This window comes from Rhinopithecus bieti, unplaced genomic scaffold (genome assembly GCF_001698545.2).
Source record: "Rhinopithecus bieti isolate Rb0 unplaced genomic scaffold, ASM169854v2 scaffold_20170, whole genome shotgun sequence".
Taxonomy (NCBI): domain Eukaryota; kingdom Metazoa; phylum Chordata; class Mammalia; order Primates; family Cercopithecidae; genus Rhinopithecus; species Rhinopithecus bieti.
In genome coordinates this window covers 515,046-529,532 of record NW_016810097.1, presented here as the reverse complement: position 1 = coordinate 529,532, position 14,487 = coordinate 515,046, and the positions used below count along the sequence as shown (strand labels likewise).

The window sequence follows — 14,487 nt, the reverse complement described above, 5'->3', positions numbered from 1 at the left end:
GAGAGAGAGAGAGAGAGAGAGAGAGAGAGAAAGAGAGACAGAGAGAGAGAGGAGAGAGGGAGATAGAGGAGAAAGAGAGAGTTACCTTCTTATTCAAGTAGCTGCAAATATATATTTTAGGCTTTTTAAAAAAATAATTTAGGCTTTTTTATTTGTTTGTTTCCTAGCTAATACTTTTATCATTGCACTTATAGTCAAGAGCAAAAATTCTAATGTGGCTTCAAAGGCGCTGAATGAGCTGTCTGACTTCTGCCTACCTTCTAGTTCCCCTTTTTACTGCTCTTCCTTCCTTTCACCATATACTAACTCTTCTGACTTTGTTCAGTTCTTCAAAGATACTGAACTCCTTTCTGCCTGAGATCCTCACACCTTATCTTTGCTCCTCTGACCCTATCTTATTAACAACTATTGATTCTTCAGATTTTAACCCTGGGTCATCCATCTCAAGCAGTTTGTTCCCTACCACCACCACCACTACCACCGCCACTCTGTATAATTTTATCAGGTTTCATTGTTAAATGGTTTGATATCACTTTATTGTTGTCCTTTTTGTGGTGAAATAATTTTACATTAAAAATATATATGAAGTATAAAATATTATTACAAATCATTATATACCCCCAATCCAGTTTAAGAAATACAACTATACTAATACCATTTAGTAACACATGGTGGTCAACTGGAGATTCTGTTTTCTAGCCTCTTGTGCAGCTGGTTGTAGTCATGTGATTACATACAGTTTTACAGCAGTTGTACATTTCTCTAAACAGTATATTATTTAGTTTTACACATCTGTGAATATTGTTAAAATGTTGCCATTTTTTCTCTTTCATTTTTTGCTTTTGTACTCAATATTATGTTTTTGAGATATTTCTCTGTTAATAGGAAGACACTGTTTCATTCATTTCCCATTTATTTCCTACATAAGTTCAGTTTGATGGAATTATGATATTCTATGTCATTACTATGCCTGTATGCATTGTTTTATTTGTGGACATTTGGCTTATTTCTAGTTATACACACACACACACCCATATGTTATGTGTATATATATATATACATACTGATGTGTTTGTGGTTTGTGTAGATATGCAGATTAGAAATATTGCTGTCATGAATATTATAGTAAAGTAGAATGATTTTCAACCCAATCTTGCATGAGGGTTCAATTGTGACTAAATATTTGCACAGAAAACTTTTTTTTCTTCCATTTAGAGTCAAGATTATCACAAATTATTCTTTGACACTTCCCTTTGATGGGACCTTTTCTAAGATGGTAAAATTGCTATCGTTTGATTTGGAAAATCTCAGTTATTAATTAGATTTCACCACTGAGAAGGGAATTGGCTTATTGACGGTTGTGAATATCTAATCTGGTTCATTTTGTAGTTAGCCTTGTAATTCCACTTGACATTTTGAAGCCAATTGATATTGTATAAGCAGCCTGTTGGCCATTCCTGCCAAATTTCTGTAGAGATTGTCTGAAAACTCTGGCTGTTTTCAAATTTAAATATATTTAAAATTACTCCTTGCTGGAGTAATAATTCCATTTTCAAATGTAATTTACAAAGATTCTATGTAGATCAAAAAATTTAACACACGAAGATATGATCTTAACTTTTAGCAGTAACCATGAAATATGCTTTGTTCAGCCACAAGTTTTTAAAAAGTGTCCTTTTTGATATTATTCTGGGTGTTTTAAAATCTATTTTTAGTGATGCAAGTCTATAGTAATGTAGCAAATTTGATTTTCAATATTTTTTCAAGTATGCAGCAAAAGGTGAATGCTTTTTTAAAAAGTAACATTCAATTAGACTTTTGTGGTGAATCAAACACCCCATTTGCTGGTCATTAAAGCATCCCAGAGTGGTGTGGGAATTTTGGAGGTAGGGGTAATTAAAGTCCATGAAAGACTTGGAGTGAGGTCTCAGATGGGCAGGAATTATAATACCTGTTACTCTATGTGAAAGTCGATAAAAAGCAGCAGTCCCGAACACTAATTGAAGTCACTAAGGGACTTGGTTCTGTGTGTGGAAAGAAGAGAGACTTGAGATCAATCTGACTTCACATACTGACTCTACTCCTATTACTAGATGTGTGACCATCCAATGTGTTTTTAGACCTTCAGTTTTCTCATCCGCAAATGGCGAATAATAATACTTATTTCATAGGATACTTAGGAGGATCAATTTTAATAATAAATTTGGAAGATCTAGAACAGAGCCTGGCACACAGTCATCAACAGCAGTCATATAGCTTCCATGACATAGCAACTAAACCAAATTATTTTTATGAAGGAGAGATATCAAAGAGCTTTTATAATAGTAGAGAGATTTTATGATGAACTTAAATAGACTTTAATGTTTTTATATTTTGCAATAATTGTAACATAGATACAATTTATTTAGGGTGAAATTTGATCAAATAATGACTAAATGTTTCTTAATGTAACATAACCACTTTATTTTTCTTGAACAGTAACCCTTTAGAAAGAAAACAATATAGCTAGATCCTTACTTTGTTTTACTAAAATATAGTCCAATTGGATTAAAGATTTAAATGTTAAAACTTTTTAAAGTAAGGGCAAAATATATTGGAATAAACTTGCATATATTTTTGTGTGACAATAGTTTGGCTATGCAGGGCATAATGTCTAGACACCAGAAATAGAAAGATAAGTCTGACTGAAACCAGTGGCAAATCCATATAGGTCTGCAGCAAACTTGATGCTTGCCTTCTTGGAGGAAAGAATTCAGCCAAGGGGCAGAAGTAGGTTTAAGGCAGAGGGAGAGCCCAAGGCAAGTTTTAAGATTGAGAGTTTATTTAAAATGCTTTAGAGCAGGAATGAAAGGAAGCAATGTACACTTGGAAGTGGGCCAAGCACATGACTTGAGAGATCCAAGTTCCCTGTTCAGCCTTTGACTTGGGGTTTTACACATTAGCATGGTTCTAGGGTTTCCATTTCTCTTTTCTTGACTCTTCTCTTGAGGTGGGCTGTCCACATGCGCAGTGGCCTGCCAGCACTAGGGAGGGGCTGCATGCACAGTGTGTTTACTGAAGCTGTGCACATGTTCACTTGAGGTGCTTTACCTTACCAGTAGTGCATTCCCAGAGAAAGTTTATGTACCAGTTAAACACCGCCATTTTGCCTCTTAGTGCGCATGCTTGAGCCCACTCATTCAACTCCTAACATCACCAGCTCAGGTGTTTTCTACCTATGGGGATACTGTCTTTCGCTGGCACTGGCTGCAGCCAATTATCATTTCAGAGTGATGGTTTAGCAACCACCAGACCATCAACTAATGTTTGCTTGACATTCCTGGGGAGATGGTCCTCTCCTGCACTGTTCATGTCTGACTAACTACCTACTCTAACGGTGACAACAGGTATTTTAGAACTTATAAACTGCATAAACGAATTCCAAAGTCAAGAACAAACTGGGAACATTTTTGGTGGCAAATATGATGAGAAAATGGCCATTACTCTAGTATAAAAGAGCTACTGCAAATAAATTTAAAACACTACCTCGATTTCAAAATTGACAAAACTGAATAGACCAGAAAATCAATACAAACAAACAATAAATATTTAAAGCATGCTCATCCATACTCATGATTTTTATAATATAAATTAATATGGCGTTTTTCAACTATCCAAATATTAGCCAATACTCATTTAATAGTTTATAGTTTTGGCATGTGTGTGGTGAAGCAGGCACATCTATTCACTTGCTGGTACTGTAAATTGCTGGAATTAAATATGGAATATGTATACCAAAATTTAAAATGTACATACCTCTGCCAGTAATTTATTTACTTAATAAACTCAAAGCTGTATGCATTTAAGATTTTCTTTGCAGGATTGGCCACACAGATTTTGACAAAAAAATCTTAGGTAAATCTGAATCTTCATGATAGAGAAATAGTAAAATTAATAAAATTAGTTATATCCTTAACATAGTGTGCTATTAGCCATTTAAAAAAAAGGAGAGAACTATAATATGCAAATATTGAATGATTTACAAGTATTTTAATGTGAAAAAAGTAATAAGTAAACAGTTTTTACTGTAAACATATTTATGCAGAGAAAAAATAATTATAAGTGTGGATATAGGGTACATATTAGAAATTTTCTGGAAAGAATGTTTTAAATGTTGAGAGTAGAATTAGCGATTTCAGTGTGGAATAGCAGGAAGGAAGGAATAATACCCATTAATGATTTCCTGAACTATTTGAAAGTTCTCCTCTGTTCATGTATGTTTTACTCTAATTTTAAAAAATTAATGCAGTCAATATGATGATAAAAATGTACAAATTACAAAGGACTAAAATTAAATTAAATGTCATTAGGATCCAGCAGATTATTTGAGGTATTGGAAAACATGTACAATATGCTCTTGAAAGGGAACTGTCAAAACGACATTCTGGAGGTGAAATGATGCATGCATTTGTGTCTAATGAGCTTTGTTTTCCCCCAGACAAAGTCAAAGGAAGATCAAGAGCAGGGACCCACTTTGACTCAGCCCGGAGACGGAGTCGAGCAGTCCTTTATCACATCTCTGGGCACCTGCAAAGAAGAGAAAAGAACAAATTGAAAATAAATAACGTAGGTGGTATGTGTGTACAGGACGAATGCTAGTGTTTCCCCTGGTGGCAATGTTTGACTCGTTAAAGAAAGGCCTCAATTACCCATTTACTGGCTTGCCTACATTTTTTTTTCCACTTTGGTTTGTGCTTTTCTATATAGAACAAACTGGAAAAGGTCAGCAGTCATGAGGCGTTTCTATAATAAAAGTGCTTAATCATAGTGTTATCACAGCATAGAGATTAGAATATTATTGCAGTGAAGTAAATATGGTACTAGGGATACTGCAAATGGGGACACACTGGTTACATTTTATGAAACAAAAATGATGCAGCAAGTCATATTATACATTCATAGTTTTTTGGTTAAAATTTCTCAAATTTAATTTTAGTTCCATCGTTTTGCACATTATCTAGTTCTACAAATGTTTTTATCCAGGAGAAACATGACCAAATCAAAGCCATTACTCCACTAAAAAACTTTCATTTTATATAAAACACAGTTGAAAATTTCACAGTAAAACACTGGATTTACAATTGCATACCATACATTAAACAATTTTGGAAAGTCACACTTTTAGTAAATTACAATAGAGTTGCTTTCTGAAATATGGTGTCTCTCTGTCAAAGCCACAACAAATAACTATGCCTGTATAAGGTGATTCTTTCCAATTTTACATGGCATATATCTTCCAGGATTTCACATGGAATTTTGTAACTGGTTCTTAGCACTAAGAGACTTCACTGAGAAACCTAGAACAATGTCTATTTAGTTGTAGATAGTCAGAGTTTTAAAATGATGTTAATGTCATTAATTTGCCTTATGGAATCATCAAAACATATATGGGGGGTTGTGTGACCATAGGTGGCAGATTAAATACCAGCATCTAACTTGCCAATGACAAGAAAAAGTCACATGAAATGACCAGATCTGTTTTGGAATTGATTTAAGATCCAGAAGTTCTGGGAGTTAACGACAGAGGGGAGATCCTTTGGCATTTTATTTTTAACATAGCACGCTCAAGGACTACCTAATCTGACATACACATACACATGCTTTGATAAAACAGGACCATTCATCAGACATACAAAGTATTCATTTCTCTGATTGTAGTGAACAAAGAAAGATGTATGAACCCAGGGTGAGGAGTGAGATTTGACATGAAAGTGCTGCAAACCTGGCTCTACTTCAGTGCAACTTTCTGGAAGCCAAAACAAGATGTTTTGAATCATTTGTCCTCCCAGGACCATCAACCATGTCCGTGCTGGTCTGCCATGTACCACTGTGGAGGGTCACATTTTGATTTTTTTTTTTTTTTTTTTTTTGGTCCTAATTCAATATAAAGGTTCTCTAGGGATACGTGTGCCCTAGTGTTATATTGATTTCCTGGGAATCCAGGGAGAGGCTTGAAACAGTACACACCACTTGATCTATGGATCCTTCCACTGGTGCCTATTTACATCCCCTTTCAGTTACCAAGTCAGCCTTAGTGACATAAGCAAGTTATAGGAAGAAACAAAGGGAACTACATCTGAGCTTGATTCCATGCAAACCAACTAGCAAAGCACCTAAACAAATATTATCCACAGATTCTGTAAGGCTGAAAGCTGACACTGTCTAGCTTTTAGTGGAGAATTTAAACATAGTAAGAATTAGTGCTTTAAAATGCATTTGCTGGGCATGCTATTTTTCCCTTTAGATTTAACAAAGTACAAAGCAGTACTTAAAAATATGATTTCCAAAAAAGTGTAACTCCCACTACTTAGCTAATTTGCTTAATTGCCATTCATTTAAGAAATACAAACATCAGGGTAGAGTATTAAAATAATACATAATAATTTAAGATGCCTAATCAGCACAGTGACTCTAATACTACAGGTAATATCTTATTCCTGAAGCAAAGTATGGAATCAGAATTTGCCCTGTTCACCTGTTCACCATCTCCTTTCAGGGATAACACAGTAGAATGGCTAAATGGAAGATAGAAGGAAGACAGAAGGGAGAAGAGGAAATGACTTGTATAGTTTATTAAATAAACAAATTTTCTGGAAATTCTGGCTGTAATAACATTTGCACACACAAAAAATAATTCTTAACATTTTATAGTCGTTTGCTATTTGCAAATTCCTTTTGCTTAAATCATATTATTTGATTCTTATAGAAGCCAGTACTAGGTCTGATTTTTATTAGTCCCATTTTAATGATGGAAAAAAACCAACTTATTAGAAACAGCAGTTGTGGCACCCAACCTTTAATCTTCTAATTCAAAGCCACCGTGCTTCTGACTCTTACCTTGCTGTTTCTCAGATACAGTTCTGTGGAACAGGAATATACGCTTCAGCCATAGTCAAATGAACTCACCAGGTCATTAGCAGGTTTGGGAATCAGGATGCAACATATTTTAGTCTGGCTCTAACTTTGCCGGGTATACCTTGAAAAAGGTGTTTTCAAATTCTGCCTTCCTTAATTTGTTATTCTGTCAATCAAATGAGAATGAGATGATGCAAACGTTTCCAACACAAAGAAATGTTAAAGATCACACTAGAGCCTTGGAAGCTTGAAAGGAGAGTGCTACAAATGCATACTTCTGGCAGGGAACAGTGGTGATCATCAAAGGCATACACTGGCTTTAGATTACTCACTGAAGTGGACTATAGAAATATTTTCACATTCTCTTGCTCATTCAGATGATAGCTTCAAAGGAACTATTGCAAAAATAGTTTAGGAAACAATTACCTTAATTAGGCACTGGAGTTAACTATTTTGTTGGTTTCATAGGTTAGAGGTTAAACATCTAAAACACCATTGGTACTAAAGAAATATGATTGAAGATTAATAAATAAGATAAACCTAACGTCTAGACCAGGCAAACTCCATGTTTGACAGTTACAAATAACATGTCTTCTTCCCTACTTCCTGCTAAAAAGCATAATTTTACAACTGTGTACAATTTTTTTTTACAATTTCAAGTATTTTTTTCATTTGAAAGGATTTGGATAAAACGTTACAAAAACTGGTGGAAGAAGAGGAGCATCTATTTTTTTTCACTCAGGTGATTAAAGATGTTTGCAGGATTTGAGTTAACAACATTTCAAAATTTAAATCTAATCTCAAATGTATTGAATTCTCAGTATCTTTTAAAAATATTTTAAAAATTTGTTCTAAGTAGTTTACAAAATGAAACCATGTGATTTATTTTCTGATTTGTACAGAAAAGTGATATATTGCTGAACTTTTGTGACAGAATCCCTAATGCTTCATTATCAGCATAATCAAAACAAAACAAAATTTCACTTTTTAATTTTCCCAAATCATTACCCCTAGATACTGATGTTCCCTCAAACACTGTAAAATTTTAATTTCTGTAATATGATAGGAAAAAGTTATGTGGATAGAAAATGAGATATTTCCCAAGGCTTCTGATAACTCTTTATTGTAGTAAATATTCAGGGAAAAGTTGGATTAGAATCAATCATGTTATTATAACTAGAAGTGTTTATCAATGGTGGGAAGATTAATGGTTACAGACCTCAATTCCCTCTTCCAATGTAACAGACTGAATTTTTATGAGAAGCCCAACAGGGCTACTTCGTCTCCTCTTCTCTGTTTTATGCCAGAGTCTACCTTTGGAACTGTTTTCTTCAAACCAGAGAATGAGGCAAAGGAGACAGGATGAATATTAGGGAATTGTATGAAACATAGATGCAGTGGCAGATGGGCATCTAAGGACCATCTGGAAATAGTTTAACAGTGACCCACCATGAAGTGCTGACATTATGAGATGCCTGTGTGGGTTGAGTGAGAATATTAACAGGAAGTGGAAACATGGGTTGAAAATACCTACCAAAGAGAAATGCCAGACAGGGGTGCGTTAATATCAAGGTAGCAGAACTATTCAATCACTGACAGTCACCACTTAGAGCTAAATGTTCCTGATGTTTCTGAACCTTTCTTGAATCCTCAGGTACTTCAGGATCCCCGAACACTTCACATTAATCTGCCCTTCCCTCAATGAGTGAGACAAGAACACAGCATTGTGACATACAAGTAATATGTATCCTGGAATTTTTAACTGCTTTGTTAATTCAACTAAACTTTCAAATATAAGTTTCCATTACCTATCTTGTATTTCTCATTAATTGAGGTCAAAGCAAGGTCTGCAAGTATCTGGTCACAGGGTTGTCAAATTTCCACACATGCTATTGTTGGGCCTCCCTTTGTCTTCTAGCAAGAAGGGAATTGTTCATCAATTTCAACTGCATTCAAAGTGAAGTGCTTTTACAGTTATCAAAAACTCCAGCTATTCTGCATTTAGTCAACTGCACAGTGAACACTGGCTTTCTCCTCCCCTGACTTGAATAATAACTCTTAAGTAACTGTTTCTTACTTTACCATCTGAACAATGTCTGGCGCATGTCAGACTGCATCTGTGTCTATCAAGGTAATGAGGTTTGGGTTCCCAACTTCACCAACAGCCACAATGCAAAAAATGAAAGTAGTTAGCATGACTTAGCTATATTTGGAAAGAAATGTAAACTGTTTACAATATATTATTGGTCATATATCTATTCTTTTTGGAAAGAAAGATACCATTGCTGTCATGAGTAAAATACCAGGTCAAATGTAGTCTTTAGATAATGACTGTCATCAGAAATCTATAAGTATACAGAATGTTCTCATGACAATAGGAATGTAAATAAAGCTTTGTGTTTATAATGTGTGTAGGATTACATGTAACTGTGAATGTTTTTTGATGACATCTTAGGTAATGGTCTTTTTTATTTTTTAATGAACAAAATTTGGGTTACTCACTTAGCTTCATGACTAAACTCTGCATATTCCTGTTCCTTATAACAAAGATCTCTGCTCAGTTTTAGATGTTTAGATGTTTTGCATCACCAACTTTTAAAAGTCACTTGTAAGATATTGCATTGTGTAGTGAATGATCCTCCTCACAAAAGTGTATGTTTCAAACTATGTAATCCTTGCTTCTAATGTTGTGTTTCTCCTTTCTCTCCTTTTTGTCTTCATCCACAGAATGTTTTTGTAGATAAACCAGCATTTCCGGAATATAAAGTTTCTGATGCAAAAAAGTCCAAATTCATACTTTTGCATTTTAGCACTTTTAAAGCTGGCTGGGACTGGCTTATTTTGTTGGCAACGTTTTATGTTGCTGTGACTGTACCTTACAACGTTTGCTTTATTGGCAATGACGACCTATCCACAACTCGGAGCACAACTGTCAGTGACATTGCAGTGGAGATCCTTTTTATTATAGGTAAGAACAAACAGCTGCTTTCCTAGGATATTTGCATATGGGAAGTGAAGTGTGTTCCAGATTTTTCTGACATGAATTTGAACTAAGATCCATTTGCATGGGCGTGATTCAGCCTCTGATGCAAATTTTGGAGAAGCACATACTGTATTTGGATTTCTGAAAACTGCCTCTTCCAACTTTTCCTGTCCCTTTATTCAAACAGATCTAAACTGATCTCCTGTGTTTCTATACTTATTTCATCCAAAATGGGCTAAAAAAGATTTAACAGCTGTTTTGTTTGTGCTCTCACATCCTTCATGATCTTAAACTTGTAGGGTCAGAGATGGGATTTGGCAGAAACCCACCAGTGGTGTTGTGACAGTGGTCCACTCCTTGACGTGGTTCTTTCTCCATGCCCTTCCGTGCCCTTTCAGCATGTTGGTGGTTTCAATAGGTGACCTGGTTGCAGAAACAAAGCGTTACATAAGCCTTGCAGTAAATCTGGAGAAGCAGTGAGTATCTGATTTTAATTAAAGAAAAGGCCCCAAAGGATGTTTGTCAAGAGAATTTATCACTAGAATATTGGGTACCTCAGTGGAAGCTGCATCTGTGCCAATCTTGTAAGCCTTTTCCTATTTTCCTGTCCTTTAAATCTTCATCTTGTTTAGACCAAAGCCTAGCTTTAGCTTGCTCATTCTAGGACAGATTCCGGGTCTTTAAGTCCCTGACTTAAAGTCAACAGGGACTTAAACTTAACTTAAAGTCTGTTAAGTCAACAGATTGACTCCCTGTTGATTATTGACTGTCATTAGCAGCTGATACCTGCTTCTTTCCTTGGTCATGTTGATAGAGGGCTATATTCTTACTGTAAAGATGAGAGAATGTTTGGAAACATTACCATGCAGGTAGGTGAACACAGGAGTAAGAAATGGACCTTAAAATTTCAAAGAAAAATAAATAAGTAAGTGAGGCACATCAAAACCTTGGTTCAATGGTGGTGGTAGTTGGGTTTTTTTTTTTTTTTTTTTGGTTTTTTTTTTTTTCCGGGAAGGTGTTACATCTTTGAGGTTAGAGTGGGTTTTCTTGTTGAATGTCAGCACGTTTGCTTTGGATGAGTTTGTGTGCTCTTGGTATGGCTTGCCATCTTTATTAACATTGTATCTACTGGGCACATCCTTCAGAGCCATCCTTCAGGACCCCTGCTGTCACCCCAGAAGTGGTAGCTGTAGTGTGTTTAGGCCACTAGATGGCAATGCTGTCTAGTTAGGCAGATGGCAAATTTATTTTTAATTTTTTAATTTTAAAATATAGCTATCCTTTATTAGAAAGTTGTAACCATAAAGGGATCTATTAAATAATGGTTAAATGGAAAATAACATTCCAGTTTGAACAAGAATTTAAAATGAAAATGGTAGACAGATTGGGTGTGTCTATGGTTTTGTATCCTTTTACTTTGCCAACATCTGACGTCTCCTCCCACCCACCCATGATGCACACGTAAATTAACATCCTAAAAACACTCTCCATGACCTGGTCAAAATTCTCAAGAATTTGGGCAGTCACTCAACATGTCTAAGCCTTCATTTTTTGTAGTAACAATTGCATAGGGTTTCATGAAATGATAGATGTAAGTATCTGCTTAACAAATACTTCATCATCTTATCATTGTTATTTACAACTTTGTTATTAGGTCAAGTTATATCTTGAACTTTCCTTTCCATTCTTCCTGGTTCTTAGATATTTGAAATTCTTTGGCCTTAGAAGCCACTTCTGTTACTGTGTGTTCATTAACAGATGATGACTTATTTACTCCCATAAAAACTCATACCTTTGACGGAGATATTTTAAAAGTTTTTGTTTATTTCATTTTAAGGCTGCTTTTCTCTACTAAACCAATGGAGACTCTTTTGCTCCCCTGATAGCAACCCCTAAATTCTTCTGTGTTTTTTGTTACTGTCATTTCTACTGTTCTTCAGGCAGCAAGATGGTTCTCCCAGTAGGCAATATCCATCCCTTACTAGCTACATGACAAAGGAATGAAAACCCATTCCAATTTTTTTGCAGTTTACTTTCTGCAAAGATTCATTTAGGATTTGAAATTTTGGTCTGCAAGCAGTTCTAGTGTGACTCCTGCCTGAAATCCCTTGTTGACGGACTTATTTTATAAGCAGTAAAACTTTCCTGTTCTTTCCTGGTGTTATCTGCTTGCTCTTTCTTTTGAATGAGTTTAAGCATATCTACAATTATAGCATATTTAGAAAAATGACTTACATTAATATTTCTCTGTTTCCCCCAAACTTTTATTCTATAAAATATTTCAAAAAGGTGGCCTAAAAGTGATCATTGACAAATAAGTTAAAATACTGGGGACAAAATAGTTGCCTGTAATATTGTATCTTTACAATGTGAAGGTGGTGTTCATACCATTTAATATTTGTTAAATTACTGCAGACTTAAACTTCCCTGACAGCTTTGAAGAGAGTAATTCTTCTCCTAGCATGGAGTTTGAGATCTGAGAATGAACAGACTGCCTCCTCAAGTGGGTCCTGATCCCGGAGTAGCCTAAAATAGGAGACACCTCCCAGTAGGGGCTGACTGACACCTCATATGGCCGGGTACCCCTCTGAGACGAAGCTTCCAGAGGAAGGATCAGGCAGAAACATTTGCCATTCTTCAATATTTGTGTTCTGCAGCCTCTGCTGGTGATACCCAGGCAAACAGGATCTGGAGTGGACCACCAGAAAACTCCAACAGGCCTGCAGCGTAGGATCCTGACTGTTAGAAGGAAAACTAACAAACAGATGGGACATCCACACCAAAACCCCATCTGTACATCACCATCGTCAAACACCAAAGGCAGATAAAACCACAAAGATGGGGGAAAAACAGAGCAGAAAAGTTGAAAATTCTAAAAATCAGAGCATCTCTTCTCCTCCAAAGGAACGCAACTCCTTGTCAGCAATGGAACAAACCTGGATGGAGAATGACTTTGACAAGTTGAGAGAAGAAGGCTTCAGACAATTGGTAATAACAAACTTCTCTGAGCTAAAGGAGGATGTTCAAACCCATCGCAAAGCCACTAGAAAACCTTGAAAAAAGATTAGATGAATGGCTAACTAGAATAAACAGCTTAGAGAAGACCATAAATGACCTGATGGAGCTGAAACCATGGCACAAGAACTATGTGCTGCATGCACAAGCTTACAGTAGTCGATTCAATCAACTGGAAGAAAGGGTATCAGTGATTGAAAATCAAATGAATGAAACGATGCAAGAAGAGAAGTTTAGAGACAAAAGAGGTAAAAGAAATGAACAAAGCCTCCAAGAAAGATGGGACTATATGAAAAGACCAAATCTATGCCTGATTGGCGTACCTGGAAGTAACGGGGAGAATGGAACCGAGTTGGAAAATACTCTTCAGGATATTATCTGGGAGAACTTCCTCAACGTAGCAAGGCAGGCCAACATTCAAATTTACAAAATACAGAGAATGCCTACAAAGATACTCCTCAAGAAAAGCAACTCCAAGACATATAATTATCAATTCACCAAAGTTGAAATGAAGAAAAAAATGTTAAGAACGGCCAGAGAGAAAGGTCGGGTTACCCACAAAAGGAAGCTCATCAGACTAACAGCAGACCTCTTGGCAGGAACACTACAGGCCAGAAGAGAGTGGGGGCCAATATTCAACATTCTTAAACAAAAGAATTTGCAACCCAGAATTTCATATCCAGCCAAACTAAGCTTCATCAGTGAAGGAGAAATAAAATCATTTACAGACAAGCAAATGCTGAGAGATTTTGTCACCACCAGGCCTGCCTTACAAGAGCTCCTGAAGGAAGCACTAAAAACATGGAAAGGAACAACTGGAACCAGCCACTGCAAACACATGCCAAATTGTAAAGACCATCAATGCTAGGTGGAAACAGTATCAACTAATGAGCAAAATAACCAGCTAACATCCTAATTACAGGATCAAATTCACACATAACAATATTAGCCTTAAATATAAATGGGCTAAATGCTCCAATTAAAAGACACAGACTGGCAAATTGGATAAAGAGTCAAGACCCATCAGTGTGCTGTATTCAGGAGACCCATCTCATGTGCAGAAGATACACATAGGCTCAAAATAAAGGGATGGAGGAAGATCTACCAAGCAAATGGAAAACAAAAAAAGGCCGGGGTTGCAATCCTAGTCTCTGATAAAACAGACTCTAAACCAACAAAGATCAAAAAAGACAGAGAAGGGCATTGCATAATGGTAAAGGGGTCAATTCAACAAGAAGAGCTAACTATCCTAAATATATATGCACCCAATACAGGAGCACCCAGATTCATAAAGCAAGTCCTTAGAGACTTAAAAGAGACTTAGACTCCGACACAATAATAATGGGAGATTTTAACACACCACTGTCAACATTAGATCAATGAAACAGAAAGTTAAAAAGGATATCCAGGAATTAAACTCAGCTCTGCACCAAATGGACCTAATAGACATCTATAGAACTCTCCACCCCAAATCAACAGAATATACATTCTTCTCAGCACCACATCACACTTATTCAAAATTGACCACATAATTGGAAGTAAGGCACTCCTCAGTAATTGTAAAAGAACAGAAATTATAACAAGCTGTCTTTCAG

At 35.9% G+C, this 14,487-nt stretch overlaps 1 protein-coding gene across 1 annotated transcript in view; it reads left to right on the top strand.

Moving 5' to 3' along the window:
* KCNH8 (potassium voltage-gated channel subfamily H member 8) overlaps nucleotides 1–14,487 on the top strand; it is a 401,018-nt gene that overhangs the window by 212,768 nt on the left and 173,763 nt on the right. The window contains 2 exon segments of the mRNA XM_017891320.1: nucleotides 4,478–4,605; nucleotides 9,622–9,862. Coding sequence (XP_017746809.1) covers nucleotides 4,478–4,605; nucleotides 9,622–9,862 — 369 coding nt within the window.